Raw genomic sequence first — 14584 nt, 5'->3', positions numbered from 1 at the left:
CGCGTAAGCGTGCAGGTGAAATGGGGGGAAGCTAGCAAGCATCCCAGACCATGTAAGACGCTACTGTAGTACGGGCGTAATTTATCCTGCGTCACGGCGATATCAATCACACCTTTTTCCTTGCGACCAATCCTACGGTAGTATACCTTTTTCTCTGCCAACAAAGCTCCACCGTCATTCGTTACCTCTCTATCTTTATGGACTCACAACTACTATTATTGACAGCCAAGGGAGCGAGTCAAAGGAATCAAGTACCTACGTACCTAACTACCTTTAGTGCTGAGCGTACTTGGGCCAGCGTTCCAACTAGCCAAGTGCGCATCAACTGGAGCTCACGTGCACTATCACAATATCACAATTGTAAATATCACAGATTTCTATCATATGTAGAACTAGTACTACCCTTACAGTAACTATGTCACATTATTCATTAACGGGAACCATGGAAATGTTTGTTGGGTTTAACCACTCGCCAGCTGACGAGGGTCGTTCATCATCTTGTATTTTTTTTTGCAACACCGTGGGTTCTTGCCCAGCAGTGGTTGCTTTTATGTCAGGGGTTCTGAAGCCCTTGGACTTCCCTCCTGTCATTGTCTAGGCAGCAAAACAATATTTTTCAAATGGCCTCCAAACATTTCCCAAGACAGATTTTGATCTCTCGTAACAGCAAAAGACGCGCTTCCGACCAAAAAAAAGTAAAACGTACAAAACACAGTGATGTGAATGAAAAGTAGGAAATGGTATCATCCAAACGACTCTCTCGCAGAAGCTCAAATCGAACTCCTGTGAGCTCCCGGTATCGTGAAAAAAGAAAAAAATAGAAAACTCCTTCCGTTCTAGTGGTCTTGTGAACAGAAAAGAGATTGCCGCCCCAAAGAAGAAAAAACAGTAGCCAAAAAAAGATCAAACCCGCCGTGTCTTGGACAAAATGAAACCCCCAAACTCCATACTATCTCGGTCATACCCACGACCTAAAACATTTGTTGCGCCATCGTTAAAAAAACAGAAAAAAAGGAAATGTCCCGATCCAAGGTGATGTTTGTCCTTGCACGATCTGCCCGGCTTGGACTTTGAAGATAACAAAGGAAATATGTAAAATGATAGGCAAAGAATGCAGCAAAACAAGCGGCCAAAGTGTCGTTAGGGCCCGGGATTAAATACAGTTATATGTTTTGGTGAATGTTTTTGGTGGACGAAACACAAATCAAGAGTCCGGCTTTTGTCGTGATGGCTTTTGTTGTCATGATACACGCTGGCAACTTAAATGGAGGCCCAGGAAAATGCAGCGTTGTCGTATAAAAATGTCCGGAAATCCAAGCAGCGTGGCCAAAGGATTTTAGTAACAGGCAAACATGGGTACCTGGTGGTGCTGATGGAAGTGTACCGGATGAGGATGATGCATGACAGGCATAGGAGCAGGATGCTGCACCTGGTACTTGTACATGGCATCCAAGAGGTGAGGAATGTGGTGCATGTGGTATGGGTTAACAGGAACTGGAGCCTTGGGCATGTGGTGACCATAGGGCATATTCATCTGTACTGGCTGCGATGGAACCTGAATGGGCATCGAAGGTACTGTAGAATGTCCCTGGAAATGGGGAACGTATTCGGATGGCATTCCAGCGTGGCCATGGACGGCCGATTCCGGGTCAAAGATGACGGCGCCTGACTCTGGGTGAGGGGGCGGCGTCACAGCATCGCGTGGACCCGGGCAATAGTCATCCTCGTCCTCCGAATCATCCTCAAGATCCTCGAGGCTGGACACGCTCATGGACTCGTCGTCGGAGACATCAGACGACGCAGGCGAAAGTGGGGCGTCGTCGTACTCGTAGTCCTCATCGTCATCCACGATGGCATCCTCCTCAACGTAAGAGATGTACTCAGGCGATGCCGGCGGGGTCATCTGTTGTTGCTCAGTAAACCTGGGGCAGGCAGCAATCTTGGCCTTGAGCTCCGAGAGAGTGATCCTCTCATCAGGGTTCCGGGTGAAAATGGCGGCCAGGATATCATTCAGCTCATCCGAGACAGGAAGGATGGTCTTGAGGAAATCCTTGCTCCGGGTGTATGCCCGGTAGGTAGAGTCCTCGAATGAGGCCTGCTTCCAGGGGTTACGTCCACAAGTAAGGTTAACCAGAATGACGCCCAGGCTCCAAACATCGTTTGGTGCGCAAAAGTAGTATGGCCTCCTGGTGGTGTGGTCTAGACACTCTGAAAAAGAGAAGAGAGACAAAGAGGTTAGTTGATATTGAAGGAAAGGGTTTGGGTGACGGTTTCTATGAAAAATCCACGGATTGGGTTGCCATAGCCGGAAAACCGCTGGGTGGTGGAGCCGCTTCAAAACTTACCAGGAGACATGTAAAAAGTCGATCCGCATCCATAGTCCTCAGATCGATCCGAAGAGGTAGCAAGGCCAAAATCCGCCAGCTTGACGGTTTCTCCATTGTTGGACACCAGGATGTTCTCGGGCTTCAGATCACGGTGGTAGATACCCTGGGAATGGCAGTACTCCACGGCTTCCAGAATCTGAAGGAAAACCTGCTTGGCCAAGGCGTCCTTGCCAACATACTGTCCACGCTCGGTAATGTTATAAAAGAGATCACCTTCGGGGCAGTACTCCAGGATAACGTAGATGCATTCCGGGTCGTCGATGATCTTCAACATCGAAACAACATTGGGGTGCGCGGATGCGAGCCAGTGCAGGCGGATCTCGCGCTGCTGGAAAGCAACCTGCCTCCTGTCTAGGGGTGTACCGTCGGCGTTGAACTTGCTAAGGGTCTTGACGGCATACCTGACCTGGGTCTTGACATCGACGGCCGAGTATACCACGCCGTATGCGCCGGTTCCAAGGATTCCTTGTAGCTGGAGGGTTCCGGCAAGGAACCTTCCTAACCTAGCCTCAGGAGCCGTTGGGACATACCGCGGCTGCTGCTGCACTTGAGACTGTATGGCGCACTTTGGAAGCTCGAAGGGCGACGGAGAGGCTGGGGGTGTCGGGTATCCATATGGGAACTGCATATTATTGGATATATCTGTGTTTTCGTGGTTGGACCAAAGAGATTCCTGGACCTGTATCCTATGGGAGACGGTTTGCAAATAGGATCGCAGGAACAAGTGGTACTTTAGCGGGAGCCAAAGACCAAGCCGACCAACGGAGTAGACAAAGAGAGTCCAGCGGGCTAGAGAGAAGAAGAAAAGGAGAATATAGGAGCTCCTGGATTTCCTTTATTCCTCAAACAGTCCGGCTGAGCGATGGGACGTCTGACCAAAAAAAAGAGAAAAAGAGAGAAGAACAGAGAGAAAAAGAAGACTCCGGGTGGTATTAGGCTTCCAGTTGGAACGTTTTAGGACTTCTGGAGATCACCAGGTCCCTCGTATTATGTATTGCGAACAAAAAGGGACGTCGAGTCAACGAGTCGTGAGGTTGTCGCAAAGCGGAAGAGGCTGCCCTATTATCGTCAAAGAGGAGGCAGGATGTCGAGTGGTCTAAAAGGTCGTAGCGGGTTTGTTGTTCTGGTTGTTGGAGAGTAGAGGAGCAGAGAGAGCACGATAAAGAATGCCTTTGACCTGGCGATGGAGGAATAAGAGGGAAAAGAAGGGAGGAGGAGAGGAGTCGTGTAGGAAGGAACGTAGAGAAGGACGGGTCGTTATGTTGAAGTTGGAGATACGAAGGCTGAGATGGAGGGGAGGAAGGCCTTTGATGATATTCAATACAGCAAGCAGCTAGTTTCCCACTCGCCGCTGCTTGCCCACACGCCCGCTTGGCACACGAATGGTAGGCCCCACAAGATGGGAAAGAACCCAACTGGAGCAGGGGTGTGGGTGGCTGAAGGGACTTGCATGTCGGATGTACCTGGGTACCTAAAACTACGTCGCCCAACCGAAGCAAAGCAAAGCCAAGCAGAGGGCAGAGAGCAACATAGCAGGCACGCCATGGCCCTCGTCTGGAGTAGTACTTGGTAGTGGCCTGGGAAAGAGGGGCGTGGATCCCAGGATGGGAACCACGGTCCACAGGGAACAAGCCCGTTGGATGGGCAGAGCTGTGGCCCGTGTCTTAGTAGCAAGGATCCACTCCATGCACATCTATTTCAAGTGCGGGCTAGGATTGGCCCCGGCTGATGGATCGTCATGGATTGGACGCTCCCAAGGCTCCTTCCTCGTCCTGAGGTTTTGACAGATCCCTGCATTGAGGGGGGGTGGAGTCGCTGCTTGCGGATACTACTGGTACAGGTTAGTGGCAGGCCCAGAAGGCAGGGCAGGCCTGCCCCAGAACCTTGCCTTGCTTGCCTACCACCTACGATACATTGGGGCGTCCACTCAGGAGACGCAGGGTGTGCTTGTGACCGACTTTCTCATAATATAATCCGCTGTCACAACGAAATAACGGGCCCCACCTCGAAGGGTGTGGTACGAGTATCACCGCCACCACCACCCATTGCACTAACGCTTTTGCTCTCAAGTCCACCACAATCGGACCAGTCACACATCCTGGTAAAACCCAGGACACTTGTCTGGCTCCGGTCAGCATCGACGAATAACGATGCACCAAAGAGGCCCAGCGCTTGGGGTGGGAAGGGGAGAAAACGAAAGATTGGAAGCGGACAGTCAGAGTCGCACTCGATAATAGACGGGGTGGTGTGAGATGTGTGTTTTGTTGTCTTGCCTTGCGTGAGTGTGTGTGTGTGTGTGTATGTGTATTATGTGCGTGTGAATGTGTGTGAGTGTCTTGTGCTTGTCCTTTGCCTCTGTGTCGCCCTCTCGCTCGCTCTGTCTCTACCGTCTGTCTCCCTTCCCTTCCAATACTGAACACACACAGCTTGCTAGCAGAGGTTTCTACTCCACTACGTATTGGGATGTTTCTTGTGGTGCAGGCGACGATCCCCCTTCTGGAATTCTTTGATGCTCTGCTGACTCCCACAGTGGCCCCACGGCTGCCTGCGAATCGTCGGCTTCGTCGTCATAGTAGGCAGATCTCATTCCAGCCGCGACGAGCGATGGTGTCGTCGCGAAACATGGGCCGTCCATGCGGCGCAGCACATACAGTACTATCTTGCCATTAGCACGGAAATCCCTTTCTCCTTTTTTTTGCTCTATGCGACCCGACGAGTGTTCCCCACCGCTGTCTGCAAGCAAGTATTTACCTAGTACTAATACTACGTACGCCTTGTACTTACCGCGGCCTGCTCCGTGAGTCTATCCCTACGGTATTTGCTTTGCTCCAAAAACTGATGCCTGTATCCCTGTGCATTGAATTCGGGATGCCTTTTTTTTGCCCACCGGGTGCAAGCCCCATTTTGCGTGCGTGTTTACGCGGTGGCAACGAATACTTTACATAGGTAGGTATACTTGTTAGCCAGAATAACTCTGAAGCGTTAGCGGTCCATGCAGAAAAGGAGTAATGTTGTTCAGCTGCCTAGGTAGTTACGAATAACGACCGAAGGAGGAGGTTGAACCTTTGTTCGGCTTCTGGTAGCTGCAAGCATCTTCCACTGCAGTCTACGGGCGGGCACGTCTGTACTACCATAGTATGTACATTTGTAATTGCAGTAATCCCTTTGCACTGCCTGCCGGCAGGCAGGTAAGTAGTATAGTATGTCCTTGGGGCGATGAATATGCTTCGCCGATGTTCAGAGGAAAGGCAAAATAAACAAACTTTTGGCTTGGCGCCATTTTGAAGCCAATGAAAGCGTTGATGATAGGGGGGAAAGGACGCAATGTAAGTTAGGTTTTACGATTCTAGGCGCGGGCAGTTTCCGGCAGAGCACTTGCAGCGAAAAGAAGCGAGGACAATTGACGGACGGGCGGCGGGGACGTGCAACCCAAAATCAATGGCGAACTGGGGGGCACCAACAATCAATCCCATGCCTGAACCAGGGATTTCTTTAGATCTTGGCTGAATTATTTTTCTGATCACAAGTTTACATGACTAGAACAGACAGATAATGCTGGGGCCTTGACCGACGGTTGTTACTTGCCTATGCGAACTAAACCCAACCCAATCGTAAGGTATTATTATGCTCGGCACAAAGAAAAAGTCTCCTTCGGTCGCTTGTCCATGAAGCTTTTTTTCTTTTTTTTTTATGACGTGCCCCCGACAATCCCCAGCATAGATGAAGCACGAACGACTGGTGAAAAGAGGGGGAGCCTTTACCTCGCTTGTGTCAGTCGACAGGCATGCCTGGGGTTATCGGCAGATTTGCCGGGTATATTGGACGATCTTGTTTTGGCGCAGTTCCCTTTAGGTTTTGGCACAAAAAAAAGTACCGCTTATCAAGCAGGAAACGGGAGAGGGCGAAGCCTCCACATGAATAATGAAGAACCAAGGCACTTCCTGTATACGGCAGCTCGTTGAATCGAAGCTGACAATGGGCAACGGTCAGGTGAACAGAAAAAAGAAAGCAAAAAAAGAAGAAAAAAGTTTCCGAAGAGATTTCTATCGGCAAGCGTTCCGCAAGAGGAAGCGAATTCGGATTTTGGGTCCACCAGATGCATCTCGCATTGAGTTCACCGTGACAGCAGTAGCAGAAAAAAAAAAAAAAAAAACAAACAAGGGACCTGCCTCACGTCGACTAATCTCCCTTATTGCTCAATTCCCCTTCGGAAGCGCCTTGGCAAGCATCACCGTGTTCCATCAATCGCTGTCAGCATTATCAGATCCTATCAACCAAAAGTAGGGGACTGTGCAGTAATATTATTTTTGCGGCTGGCGGCTCGTGCATGTTTTTTTTTTAGGGTCGGATTTATTTCGTACATCTCGCTGCCCAGCTCACCAGCAGGGCACAGCACAAGTTTAAAGCACAAATCCTAGGTCCAAGTATGACGCCAGCCGCCCGGCGGGCAACGGTCGGGGGTTGGGTCGTCTGCATGCGGGCGCAGCGTAGTATGGAGCTGGGCGCGAAGCCCAGCCATTCTTTGATCAACGATTTTTGGGGGTGGGAGGGAGCAAGCATGGAAACGAGACTACTTTTGCATCTTCGCCTATCTACTGCGTACTGTTTTTGTTCGCGATGCCCAGCCCCTAGCCAGCTGTCAGTCATCTTTTACACCATTACTTTTCCAAATCAATTCTCGCCATTGGTTGGTTAAAACGAGGACTCCAGACAGACACTGATGTGCGTGGCTGCATGTACCAGGCGTTTGTTTTTGCTTTTATTTTTTCATTTCGCCAGCCACCCCAAACAGGAAACATCAAGTCTCCTTCATGCGGTCTATTTGTGAAGGAGTTTTTGTGATGCGATGCACACTCGGCGTTGTCGGCGCCTCCCATCTGCTTGCTCTGGGCCGGGCTGGGCAGCCTTGGTGTCACGAGAGGCAGCCGGGGTTTTCTTTTCCCTTCCCTCTTATTCTTTTTCGCCTTTTTTTCTTTTTACCGCAAGTTTTTCGTCAGAGGCTTTCACTGATTGAATTGCCGCGAAGTAAAACGAACTGAGTAAGAGTCAAGAATGTTGAAAGTCGATAATCTTTTTTCCTTTACTTTGGAGATCGACAAAGACTGGTGGTCTTGACTCGATAAGATTACCTCTTATATCTTTGAAGCATGAAACACTTTTCACAACTCCGCGCAAGGCGGCCCTGTTGATGTATAGTTATGTGTCACTCATGAACATACGTAACTACCGCAATCTAAAAACTTTCAACTTTGATGACTCCGGTCTGGGATGATTGGCCGGCGGAGATCGGGGGGGTCTTTGCACAAAAGCTTTTGCATTACATAGTAAATTTGCGCATGGAACAAACTTAACACAGCGACTTTACAAGATAGGGGGATATGATTATCAGGAGACGAAGGAAGGGTAGAAACTAGGAAACGCGTTCCGGGACGTTCGGCGGTGCGGACAGGGTATCCCGGGCGGCAACGGCCCTCGCCGCAAATCATCACAGCAAAATAATCGCCGTTGGTGACTGTGACTGAACTTTGTCTACCTTTTTTTTTCGCCCTCGCCCGTAATTATGGGGCCGGCCGCCTATCCAACACATGGCAGATGACCATGCAAACTTTTGGTGGCATTTTCCATGGTAGCCTTTCCCACTGGACCATGAGCTTCTCCCCCAGTCTTGGTCCCAGTGTCCTTGTACCATAGTAGAGAAAAAAAAAAAAAAAAAAAAAAAAAGCCCGAGAACAATGCACCCCCGGCCCACGACAAGGGTTAGGTCTCCAAAGGGTAGCAAGATTAGAAACGGTTGATCGTGGCCAGAAGCCTTGGTATACGGGGCAAGCAAGGGGAGCAATGACCAATCACAAGACCCCTGGTACCGATTGCTGCTGGCCTTGTCAGGTGGCCGGCGGTTGAGCATTGCCGCCCTCCTTTTCGGCCCCGTGCATATCATCATATCATAGTAAGCAGCCGGGGGATGGGATGTGGATTGTTGATGTTGTTTTAACGCGGTCTAGAAGGATTGGCCGCCGAAACTCTGGGAAGCATCTCGGATGTTCGTTTCGGCGGCAGCGCATCTTGCGACAGAGCAGCAGGCGCAGTTCCAGTGGCACTTGATTGAAAAAGTGGCAATTTCGGATGCAACTCTCGTCTGACGAAGCGCGTGGTATTTTTGTGAGAGACCTGCATCTGGACTTTGTCTATTATTTTTTTTGCCGCTTGCGTATTATCTCCTTATTTTTCATTTCATTTTATTTTTATTTCATTCCTCGCCTTCTGATTTGTGTTTCTTGCCAGCTTGACGCTGTTTTGCTCCGAGTTTTTTGTTATGCAATGCAACACAACGACCGAACCACCCAGCAAGGGAGAATTACTACGTACAGCCTGCGATAGAATTGGGTAGCACAAAGGGAAAACTCCCAGTTTGGGACTTGGTTTATTGTTAGCGGTCAGGGCGAGCGGTACATCCGACTGCGCTCATCCTTGGCCGCAGGCCAATGTTCCTTCGTCAGCAGGCAATAACAACTAAGCCACTCTACGAATAATTGCCACTATGTTATGTCGGTACCTGAGTGAGCCAGACACGCGCGTTGCAGATAATTATGGCAATTACTTCTTGCATAATGATTGATCATCGGGCGGTTTAGGTGGAGGAGCCGCTTTTCATTGTTTTGCTTAGAGTACCTGGTCGAATTCAATGGCCTGGGCAATCAAAATAGCTTTTTATTTGGATTGGTCGAGTGTGAAGATTTTTTTCGGAATGTGTCAATTGTCGACTAGGTTGATCCGTCCATCCATCCATCAAGAATACATCAGTCAATCAGCAAGCAAGTGCCTTTGCACAATAATGCACGAAAGTGAGGCTGTCGAAAAGGGTAGCGTGGATGAGATGGTCCGTGCATGAGCATACACACCTACGTCTGTAGTACGTAAACGTTCACACACAGACTAAACCCAGGGACCAATCGGTGCAGGTTCCTTGAACCAAGGGTGGCATGCTGGAAATTTCCATGTTGGTCGCTTGAAATGAGTGGTTTTCCTTCCAGAAATCCAGCCAGAAAACAAAAGAGGCGCCATCTTTTTTTTTTTTTTTTTCTCTCTGGCTCACGTGTGGGACCTGAATTATTGGGCACGAGTGCTTGGTCTCGGAAAATGGCTTGCAGATTTGAACGTTGGCAAAGAGCGGGCCACCCGAGCCCACATTTTCCGCAAACTCTGTTTGACTTTTTCGTCCCAGATTCTATCCGTCTTCTTGGGGTGTTCTTTTGCGCTCGCTCAATGGTTCGTGATGCCCACCCAAATCTGGTCTCAATTTCTTTGGTTTGGGTGCGCCGCACCGAGATTTCCCATCCCGTCCTTCGAGTTCCACTATAGGTGTCAAGTCGCAGCCGATAATCTCGTATTACTGGGCGCAAAGGTAATAATTTTTTTTCAAGTGTTTTGTTTTTTTCCTGCTTTTCACCGGTCGGCCAAAATGGATTGCCCCATCACCGATGATACAGTAATCTTGTCCCTAATTTCTTTAACGTTTTCCTTATGGGGTCGGATGGTTTTTTCTGGCAATGGCGCAAATTGGCATTTTTCTGTTTGGGGCATGACAATGGGGATCTCGCAGATTCTTCGTGTCATGCCAGCCGATCTTTGTGTTTTATTGCGGGATATTAAATCTGCTTTGAGGCTAGATTGTGACTATCCCTTTCGTGGGTTGAGGGGCGCAATGGAGCCCCCCCCCCATCGATACCTTATCGTTGGAAGTTATGGTAACGCATTCTGTTCAAACTTGGTTCACCGCGGTTGACAGCGGAATGCTTGACTGCATGCCCTGACCACGTTGTCCTATTTTACGGATATACGAAGCAAAACTTGAGTTAACCAGTGATTCCCACTTCGTACTAGCAATCTGTCAATATAACTTTCGTCCGGCATTACCTTGTATCCGTGTGTATTAGAGTGGTATTGTACCTCAATTCCTAAGAATTTGGTACAGGGAGAGGCCATGACACGATGGAGGTGGGCCTCGCGGCAGCTGACAAAGGAAAATGGCGCAGGCACCAGGCCCACGAACCAAGATGGGCTGCCGAGTTGTGCCCATCCATGTTGCTGACTTGCTTTTCCTAGGATGTACAGTAATACTGTCCTAGTATTAATTACAACCTACCATAGTACAGGTGGTATTTGGTAGTCTACAGTACTACTACCACAACATTGTGGTGGTAAGTACGTACTTCGTAGTGAGCAGGTAAGGTAGGCGGTGGTCCGTGTGTCGGGACGTCCCTTGAGCGGACGAACCTCAGACGGCCACAAACCATTCGAGGCTGCCGTTCTTTTTCTTTTCCCACTTTGGTTACCACTGTGATTGATTGCAATGGCATGTTCTACTACGAGGTACAGTACGCATCTGGAAAGTTTTGCTTTTGCTTTTTGTTTCGTGCCGTGATGGGCTGATGAGCGGTGACGTTTTAAGCGGGTTTGAGGCATATTCAGGTCATCATAGGCTTTTACTCTTTGTCGTGATTGATCTCTTGTTTTCTTTTTCTTCTTCTCATAACAATCAACTGACATTTTTATTCTTTGTAAATACTTTCCTTTTTCAATTATTTTCCCCGCGCCTTAGCTTCAATCGTATGATGACTAGCGACATCATATCGCCGATCCGACGTTCGCGCTAGCCTCCACTTACTTTGCGCTGTGCCTGTTAATGTTGATCCTTGTGCATGAAGCTCTTGTTCTCAGCTGGGCTTTTCTACCTCCGTGGACATCTCGATGACGCCGCGGGGCGTGAGTCGGTTGATTTTTTCCCTCATTGTTTCTTTTAGTCGGCCTGGCCAGACGGGTCCATGGTAAAACTGGCCTGCACTGGACTGACGGGAATCATAGTCGCACCACAGCCCCCCGAGAGTGGCAACTCTAGGCTAAGGGCCGTCGCGCAAAAAAAAAAAAAAAAAAAAAAGACATCAGTCTACGCCGAGTCTTGATTGATGAATGTGCATAAGCACTTGCGACTGACTAGACTACTATCACCTTCGAAAACAATGCTACCAAGTATTCTTGGCAAGCATCTTTCGATGGAACGGGGGTTGAATATGCGCATTGAATGACGGGGGGGCGTTATTCTTTCCTCGTCCTCGTCTACCGCAACAAAAAAGCCCGTACAGCACCGGCTGCCCATGTTCCGCATCCGTTTTGTCGGCCAAGCCGGGGGCCGGGCTAAACTAACATCCAGCTCCCGTGGGAGCGAGCGACTTGCCTGGCATGGGAATGTTTGCAAAATCGCATGTCAGAATGCGCGTCTTATTGATTACCCTGTGACCGGCTGCCCAGTCTGTTGCGTTTCGATACCTGGGTGATCTGATGGTTGCGTGTTTTGTCACTCGCGGAAAATAAAAAAGGCGCGCCTTGTCTGTTTCGTCAAAGCCCCCACGCAAAAGGTCTCAAGCTGGAGCATTCCAGCGCGCCCGTTTCAGATGTTGATCAGTCACTCTTTTACAGTGGTCTTGGTCTTGGCAGCCAAATCATAGCATACAAGCAAGAGGGTTACTGTCGAAAAAAAAAAAGAAGAAGAGGCAATTAGGTCTAGCCGACCAGACAGACAGAAAAGATGCCAAGCCGTATCTTATCGTTCACAAACACGACTTTTTGGTAGTCGGTAACGAGATGTGGGCGGTGTGTTTGATGGTTCGGTGCAAGAACCATGCCCCCCCTGCCGAAGATCTCGCGTCGACAGGCGTTCGCGGGCACGATGAGCGAGCCGAAGCAAGGGTTGAGCAATGGACACCGATGTTCTTGATGTTTCAGCCACAACGATGAGAAGGAAAAAGAGCGCGAGCGACCTGTTGTGTGCCTGGGGTACCTTAGTTAGGACGACGCCACATATCATCAGCCCGACATCAAGCTCGGACGTTGTCGACGGGGTTTTACCATCCGATGTGTTTGTTGCTCAACACGGGACTGAGTGATCAATCACGTCGTACTTGCAATGCGTACTTTGATTTGTGCTTTGTTGTTGTTTTTGTTTTTGTTGTTATTACTGTTGTTTGAACCCTTGCCAAAATTCCTCAAACAGAACCCCCATTCATCAGACATGTTCTAGTGTCATCAAGTGTGATTATTGTTTTGCTGCGAACCGAAAATGCTCCTCTGACGAACAATGGGTAATTACTTAACCCAGGGGTCCTTAACGAGCTCGGAGTATTATTCCTAGTTCTGGTCAGTAAAACCAAGACCAAAATGCACGGCCGGAATCAGACACGGACATAGATACCTAGACATGCACCTCACTCAACCCCCCCCGGCCTGGCTTACGAGATATGCACAAACAGCCGGTTGACGATTGCATCGGAAACGCAGTGTTATTGTTCGCTTGATGCCGTCGTTGTTGTTGTTGTTGACAGCGATGACCCTCTTTTTTTGTTGTCTCCTCTTTTTCCCTGCAATCAATTTCCTACAAGCAAGAACCAGGCGAGGGTAGATGGCATGAAAGAACCCCTATTCTGCCTCCGTCTGGAACATGTTCCAAACCCCGCCTTGGGATCCTCCTCGAGTTGGTGATCTGCAATGTTGTGGCAAACGGTTGGGAACGTCATTGATGCAGATGATCCATTCCGTACATGTCTGTGATTGCTTCTCTCTCTCTCTCTTTTTCTCAATTTTATTCTTTATTTTTTATTTTTTATTTTTCTCCTGTACATACAGTATTCGGGTTAATATTGGATATGAGTATAGTCCAAGAGCGGCGTGTGGCTAGACAAAGTAGTATACCGAGTTTGCATCATGTACTAATAGTACGAGTGTTACACGTGCATCAGGTTGGAAACATTCGTTTTGTCGCAATATAGTAGCCAAGTAGGCAGCGTTGATCCCGTGACGATATACCTACGCACAGAACCAAGATAGTCGAGGTCCAGTCATAGATGAGCCCTCTTTTTTCCCCCCCGCGCTTGCTTCTTTGTGACGGACGGGTTCAGTCATCGAAGCAATGTCATTGGTTCGCGCAAAGCAGAAAGAGAAAATTGCCCCGACGAGCCCGACCAAGTCGGCGCCGGCGTTTGACGGGTCAAGCGCTGGCATTCCCATTCCCAGGTCCTTGCCAGTTTTCTTTTGCTTCTGACGCAAGACCGTGCCAGGCAGGCAGGCCCTTTTCTCCGCTGCCCTCGCTTCTGCTTGACTCCCCAAACTCTTTGCCACTGCATGACTGTAAGCTCCCGTGAGAGCATCCTGTTTTTTTTTTTTTTTACATTTTAGGCCCCGACAAAATAACCTACCTAGTGTAGTATACGTGACTCTTCTCGCGACCACGGATTTAGTCGGTCGTGCATGCCCCGGATCGTCCGGTAAATGTGCCCGAGGCCTTTTTTTTTTTAGTTTTAGTTTTCCGGTTTGTTCTGTAGTGTCCTGCTCGTTATCGTCATGCCCGTGAGAACTTAGTCCCTCAAAAAAACGTCGTCCTGTCTATTTTTTTTTTTTTTTCCTTTTTTTTTTTGTCAAGACAGGACCCTTTCCGCATTACACCATACGTGCATTTTCTCACGCGAAGCGCACAGAACCTAAACTAGTCGCGCTTGCTTGTCTTGAAAGCCAATGCACCGGATGCCCAAAAAGCCAATTTTTCTATTCTGTCTTTTTTTCCTTCTTCCTCTTCCAAGTAGGCTTGCCGCTAGCCCGTTGCACCAGCTTCCCACTATTCTTTTTCGTCACGTCCCGGCGGGCAACGCTAAAAGACACGAGGTCTTTTTCGGCTAAAGTGGTAAGGAGAGACAACTCACTCACAAGCAAAGGGATAAGTCATCTTTTTTTGTTTCTATTCAGTTCGAAAACGTGCGCTGGAATTGTTGCCTCCCAGGGAGTTGAGACAAAAAAATGTCCGTGTTTGGCTATGATGATGATGATGATGATGACCTGGCGCACCAGGATGCTCTTGTGACAGCGGGATGCGTAAAGGGAGACGTTGTTTCTGTGTGTCTGTCTGTTTTGCGCGTGTCCTTTTTCTTTCAGTCTTCTTGTCTTTCCTTCTGGCCCTTGACATGAGCTCACGTCCACAAGGGGGTGAGTGCATCAGTAGCATAATCATCTCAGCTACTACAAGCGGACGTGCTCGCTCATCTAAGCCATCTCGACCCTAGCTCCCGAACAAAAGACTGATTCTTTTTCGTCCGTCTCTGAACCCCCGAATTTGTGTCATAACATCAGCCTTTTTTTTCCTCCCTTGCTTTATT

General features: G+C 48.9%; 3 protein-coding genes across 3 annotated transcripts; 1 reads left to right on the top strand and 2 right to left on the bottom strand.

Moving 5' to 3' along the window:
* Positions 1 to 339: 339 nt before the first annotated feature.
* Positions 340 to 3719, bottom strand: MGG_05074 (RAN protein kinase). Its single transcript, XM_003712544.1, has 2 exons — positions 2346 to 3719; positions 340 to 2208 (listed from the first exon to the last, which is right to left on the bottom strand). Exons 1-2 carry the CDS (start codon positions 3013 to 3015, stop codon positions 1337 to 1339), a joined length of 1542 nt encoding a protein of 513 aa, XP_003712592.1. The 5' UTR covers positions 3016 to 3719; the 3' UTR covers positions 340 to 1336.
* A 5729-nt stretch (positions 3720 to 9448) lies between these two features.
* Positions 9449 to 9922, top strand: MGG_15125 (uncharacterized protein). The gene has a single exon (XM_003712543.1). It carries the CDS (start codon positions 9525 to 9527, stop codon positions 9744 to 9746), a length of 222 nt encoding a protein of 73 aa, XP_003712591.1. The 5' UTR covers positions 9449 to 9524; the 3' UTR covers positions 9747 to 9922.
* Positions 9923 to 13425: 3503 nt separating this feature from the next.
* Positions 13426 to 14157, bottom strand: MGG_16857 (uncharacterized protein; the record flags this gene model as incomplete). Its single annotated transcript, XM_003712542.1, has 3 exons — positions 13426 to 13586; positions 13648 to 13719; positions 14139 to 14157. 3 exons carry the CDS (start codon positions 14155 to 14157, stop codon positions 13426 to 13428), a joined length of 252 nt encoding a protein of 83 aa, XP_003712590.1.
* Positions 14158 to 14584: the final 427 nt, after the last annotated feature.

The sequence above is a fragment of the Pyricularia oryzae genome, chromosome 3, assembly GCF_000002495.2.
Source record: "Pyricularia oryzae 70-15 chromosome 3, whole genome shotgun sequence".
Taxonomy (NCBI): Eukaryota; Fungi; Ascomycota; class Sordariomycetes; order Magnaporthales; family Pyriculariaceae; genus Pyricularia; species Pyricularia oryzae.
This window is presented reverse-complemented; position numbering and strand designations above follow the sequence as displayed.

Bases quoted from the DNA above. Each gene is read 5' to 3' on its own strand.
- MGG_05074 (XM_003712544.1), bottom strand. From the start codon at position 3,015: ATGCAGTTCCCATATGGATACCCGACACCCCCAGCCTCTCCGTCGCCC. The intron at 2,209-2,345 runs GTAAGTTTTGAA...TCTCTTTTTCAG, and splicing joins GACTTTTTACATGTCTCCTG to AGTGTCTAGACCACACCACC.
- MGG_15125 (XM_003712543.1), top strand. From the start codon at position 9,525: ATGGCTTGCAGATTTGAACGTTGGCAAAGAGCGGGCCACCCGAGCCCA.